General features: G+C 40.5%; 1 protein-coding gene across 1 annotated transcript; it reads right to left on the bottom strand.

The window, feature by feature from the left end:
* Positions 1-1489: 1489 nt before the first annotated feature.
* LOC120195330 (probable LRR receptor-like serine/threonine-protein kinase At4g36180) lies at positions 1490-5380 on the bottom strand. Its single transcript, XM_039197398.1, is given in 2 exon segments — positions 1490-3666; positions 3669-5380. Coding segments are annotated over 2 exon segments (3384 nt in total). The 5' UTR covers positions 4990-5380; the 3' UTR covers positions 1490-1603.
* Positions 5381-5848: the final 468 nt, after the last annotated feature.

A 5848-nucleotide genomic window follows, 5' to 3' on the forward strand; every position in this document is an offset into this window, starting at 1 on the left:
TTTAAAAAAATAAATAAATTTATATTTGTGTTTATGTTTGAATGAATTTTTTTAACTCCATCAATGAAGTATATCCTTACACGATCAACTGTGTCAAAGATTTAAATTGTTTATCCATAATTAGTTAGTTTAATAAAATAAGATATTAGACTCTTTTAAGTGATGTTAAAAGTTCAAATTTTTTAGTATATTAAATTGAAAAGGGTCATCATGAGTATGTACAAAACTCAATCAAAAATAGACGATATACTGATGAATAAGTTAATTTTTTAAACCATTTAAAATTTAAATTATTTATAATTTATGATTAAATTAAATTGAATCAAAACTTCAATTGAAATCAAACTTGCAAGATATCAGTGTTTACCGATACAGAATCAACCTTTTTGGTTGGACAAAGACGATAATAATGCATGGGCAGCACCAAACAAGAAACTAAATTAATGGCCATTAAGAATGCAAAAGAAAAGGGTGGAAATGTTGATTAGATGAGATAAGAATAACAATGCAATTCGAGTACTTATGCTTGGGTTGATTAGGACAAATTTCCCAGATGTAATTTGACTCCATACCAAGCAAACAAGTCAAAGAACACGACCCACCACCATTAAATTATATTATATTCTTTCTCCCATTTGGACAATTATTATAACCCAAGGGAAAATAATCATATTAAAACTCATTGTTTCGGATTTGGAAAATTTCATCTCTCTTGTCCATCTCTCGATGCCATTTTCTTCGATTTTTGATTGCATCTGGAGCTGGTATTTGGTTTCTGGTTGTTGGCCACTTGGCACGTTTCATGCAAAGAAAAGGACGAAAGCAAGGCTTGAATCTCAAACGGGTAGTTGCCATTTGGACTACAAATGTACAATCAAAATATAAATTTCACAAATTTAATTCTCATTTAATAAAGTTGGCGACCAACCGAAACACAGTTTAAAAACGTAGCTTTACTAGCTTATTTTAATCACTTATATTTTGATGTTCGATGATCATACAAGATTTTGATTAGATTAAAGATTAAATTTTCATTTAAATTTTAGAATAAAACAAAACTCTTGAACGGGTATCAAGAGAGAGAGAGAGAGAGAGGTGCGTGCAAGTGCAATCAGCTTGGTTCCAATACGGCCATTTTTTATAATTTTTTTTTGGACTTTTGCACTCGTACTGTTTCCAGGGTGTATATCTCGGGGTTAATACAACGGCTATATTATTTTCATTGTGCCACGTGACGAATTCTGAGCAGAACCAATCCAATGGAGTTTGGCGCCCAAAAACCCATGTGGGTCCTAACGGTTCTTGTCTGCTCTCGGACACACTGATTCTTCAACTGAGCTTTTTGTCTATTTAGTTGACTCATAAAGTTTGAATTTTTATTATTTTTACTTCACTTCCCCCCATGGCCGGCAACGCATTTGAAAAGGGACTAGCAGTCGGTAAAAGTTGTAAAAGAAATGAAGTAACATACGAGAAAGGTAAATGGAACTTGAACACTTAACTGAAATGATAAAAATAAATAAAAACTCACCCCTACTGTTAATAATTTTTTGTCCGAAACTAAAAAAATGGTAAAAACAAAGAACAAGAAAAATGGGTTTGTTTATGCTGGTGAAGGTTGAGAGGTGGGGTCAGCTGATGAAGGAATATCAGCCCCTACACGACAACCTTCGAGCATGAACACGATATCGGCCATTGTCGGTCGATCGAGAGGATCCGGAGCCGTGCAAAGTAACCCGACTTTGATTCCCAACAGGAATTCTTCCCATTCTGATGATTCAGGGTCGAGCTCGAGTAACCCCGGTTCTAAAAGTTCGGTGATCTGGCCCCTCTGAAGCTGTCGTTTAACCCATTTCACGATGTCTTCATCCTCGGTGAACATGATTGGCCTTTTCCCCGTGAGTAGTTCGAGCAGAACGATTCCAAAGCTGTAAACATCTGATTCTTTGGTGGCTTCCCCTGTTAGAACTGCTTCCGGGGAGACGTAACCCAATGTTCCGACCAAAGTTGAAGTGGAAGCTTCTGCTAGAGTGGCGACTGTGAGACGGTCCAAGCCAAAATCTGATAAATGTGCTTCAAAATCGGCATCGAATAGGATGTTTTGGGGCTTGGCATCTCCGTGAACCATGTTGGATGCATGTAGGAAGGCTAAACCACGGGCGATGCCAAGAGCAATAAGGTGGCGCATTGGCCAATTAAGGACATGACCATCTTGGTGGGATGCCTCTTGAAGGAGTGTTGCGAGGTTGCCGTTGGGCATGTAATCATATACAAGAAGCCTCAAGTCCGGTGGACCTGCGTAGTAGCCACGGAGAACAGTTAAGTTCCGGTGCTTCACTCTGCCTAAAAATTCTGCTTCTTTTCTGAACATGTTTTCATCGAGTGATCGATCTGGTAAGCTGCGTATAGACAGCACCATTCCATCGTTGTAGCAAGCCTTGAAGACCAACCCGTATCTGCTTCTGCTAAGCACATTCTCTTCAGCAAATTGCCTAGTGGCTTCAATTGTTTCAGCGAGTGTGATCTTGTTATTGAACATAACAAGCTTTGGACCTCCACTGTCTGTGCTGCTACGACCTCCGCTTGCACCAGAACTAGCCCTCGCAGGGCTCCGTTTCTTCTCCCCAGCAGCTTCCTTGAGCTTCCTGCGCCATCTCAATAGGCTGAAAACATAGAAGCAACAACACAATGACAAGAAGATAGAAGCACAAGCTATCGCAACAATCAAAAGAATCAATCTTCTCCTACTGCTCTTTTCAGCCACGTTTTCACAATTCCGGTGCAACGGCTTTCCGCACAAGTCTTGATTATCCGCAAATGCCGATGGATTGTTAAATTTAGAAGCCAGAGTAACTGGAATCTCCCCCTCTAGGTCATTCCTTGACACATTGAAGTAGACCAATCCAGATATAAGACTGAGATTAGCAGGAATCTCTCCACTCAAGTCATTAGAAGAAAGATCCAGCATTGTAAGATTAGATAACTCGGAGAGAGAATCCGGTATGCTACCAGATAGCCGATTACCATCAAGTAACAATGTGGTCAACGACAAGCATTTGGAGATTTCTGCTGGGATTTCTCCTGTTAAGTTGTTACCACCCAAATCTAGCACATTAAGCCTTGAAAGGCCAGAGAGATCAGCAGGAACGTGACCTGTCAAAGAATTCGATCCAAGCTCAAGAACTTCAAGCTCGGTGCAGTTCCCAAGCTCGGGCGGGATCACACCACTTATGTGATTATTAGACAATGAAAGAACTGCTAATGAATGTAGAAAGCCAAAAGTTTCCGGTATATGACCGAAAAATAAATTGGAACTAAGATTCACATACCGCAAACTCATCAAACTACTGAACCCTTCCGGAACATCCCCGGACAACATATTTTCTTGCAATGCAATAACTTGCAGATTAGGTAAACCTGAGAGCTCAAAAGGCAATTCACCTGAGAGATTCTGCTTGCTTAAATCAAGAGTTGTTAGCTTGAACAAGGCACCCAAACTCGCCGGAATCTTCCCAGAAAAACCATTAGCGCTTAGATTCAAGACAATAATCCGACTCAAGTTCCCAATACTTGCAGGAATCTCACCTGTAAACCTGTTCCCACTCAAGTCCAATGTACTCAGATTGTTCAATCCCATTATCTCCTCCGGCAGTCTTCCGTTCAAATATTAAGTCCCAAATTCAAGGTTTCAAGCTTCATAAGATTCCGAAGACTACCCGGAATTGAACCCGAAAACATATTCACCCCAAGAGATAGCACTTTCAAACCGGTCATGCCACTCAAAAAGCCAGGAATCTCACCGGAGAAACGGTTTCCTCCGAGATCAAGAACATGCAATGACTGGCATTGCTTGATCTCAGCAGGAACCATCCCAGTTAAAGAATTATTAGCCATTTTCAACTCCACCAATCTAGACAAACTCCCAATCTGAACCGGAACCGCACCCGACAACAAATTACCCGAAACATCCAACATTGTTAACGTTGTTACACCAGTTAACCATAAAGGAAAAGTCCCACCAATCTGGTTACCAGACAGATCCAGAACTTGTAAGACACTGTAACATTTCCCTGATTCAGGATCAACAACACTCTTAAACAAATTAAACCCCAACTGAACAATCCTAATAGAAGGCGGGTAAACGGTGACATTACAGAACAAAGAAACCGGCACTGTTCCTGAGAGATTGTTGTGAGAAAGCGAAACAACTTGAAGATTAGGAAGAGCTCCAACAGCTGCAGGGATTACCCCACCAAGCGCATTGACCTCGGCACTAAAATGAACAAGTGAAGAGCAGTTGGCTAAAGCTGAAGGCAAAGTTCCTTCCAATAAATTAAAATCAAGCCATAGATATTGAAGCTGTTGAAGCTCACCAAAACTAGCCGGAATCTCACCAGAAAACTGGTTATACGACAGATTAATGAGTTGAAGCCGCGTTAAATTAGCAACGCTTCTAGGAATGGGACCAGAAAATGAGTTTAAAGAAAGATCGATATACTTGATATTTCGTGGGAGATCCCCTGGGATTTCGCCGGAAAGTTGGTTTTGAGCCAAGTTTAAAATGGCCAAATCGGTGAGATTACTTATCTCCGACGGTAGTGCCCCGGAGAGTGAGTTGTACTGCAAGAAAACAGCGCGTAGAAACCTGCATTGGGAGAGCGTCGATGGTATGCTGCCGTTGAAGGAGTTGGAACGGAGGCTGAGCATTCTAAGATACTTGAGGTCAGAGAGACGGTCACTGAGTTGACCACTGAGTTGGAGGTGAGGCAGACGTAGCTCCGTGACTCGGTTTTTAGTACATGCAACCCCACGCCAGTCGCATGGAGCTGCAGGGGTCGACGGATCCCATCCATATAAAGCTCCAAAAGGGTCATGGAGATTAAGCTTGAAAGAGGTCAGAGCTTGAATCTCAGCCTGGTTCTGGGCTAGTAACAACAATGGCGAGCAAAGAAGCAAAAAGAAGAGAAAAACGAAACCTTTAGACATCATTCAGAAAAAAAAAAGTCAGTGTTTTCGGGAACACGATGAGAGATGAAGTCTTTGAAGAACTAAAGGGTGTAAAGATTGATGAACAAAACAGAGAAAGGAGCGTCTGATAACAAAGCCGTTGGTTTTGCCATATGGTTTTTGGCAATGGGCAGTCTCTGGCAGCAGCAACAATCAACAATCAGCAATCAGCAATCAGCAATCAGCAGAGAGACCCACACACCAGAAAGAAAGAAAGAACAGAGAGAGCTAAGGGTTAGCCTTTCTGTCTAACAAAGGGGTATGGGCATGGGGAGGAGTGTTTAGTTTGAGGGGTAAGCTATGGGTAAGGCTTGTTTCCTTTTCCTGGAAAAAGCCTTGAATATGCACTTTATTTGCACAAGCAAGTGGTGGGGCTTGGGAAAAGGGAGACTTGGCTGTTTTTCTAACCTCGATATGATATTTAATGGGCAGAATCATTGAGCCCTGTGTGCTACCATCTTATCCTTCCTCGCTTCTGATCTTTCATTTTGTTTGTGTCACTACTTTCAGCAATTCACAACTTAAAAAGTATTTCTTTATATTGATAGAATGAATATATGCCATTGTTAATATACTAAAAATTTCTAAATAAATATATTATTTAATAATCACCTCATACCCTTTTATCTAAATTTCCTTTCTTTTTTCTCATTTGACGTTTGCTGTCATCTTTTTCTCAAAATTTTATGGTTCTGAAACAACTTTTTGTTTGTCACTGTTGGATTCAAAGGTGGAGGAGTTACAGTGTGAGACATTGTTTTCAAATGAATTATGAAACCTAGGGTAAGTACCCAAAGTGTGTGTTATTTGTAATTGAGAAAAAGGCAAATGCAAAGATGTG

This window comes from Hibiscus syriacus, unplaced genomic scaffold, assembly GCF_006381635.1.
Source record: "Hibiscus syriacus cultivar Baekdansim isolate YM2019G1 unplaced genomic scaffold, ASM638163v2 tig00117012_pilon, whole genome shotgun sequence".
Taxonomy (NCBI): Eukaryota; Viridiplantae; Streptophyta; class Magnoliopsida; order Malvales; family Malvaceae; genus Hibiscus; species Hibiscus syriacus.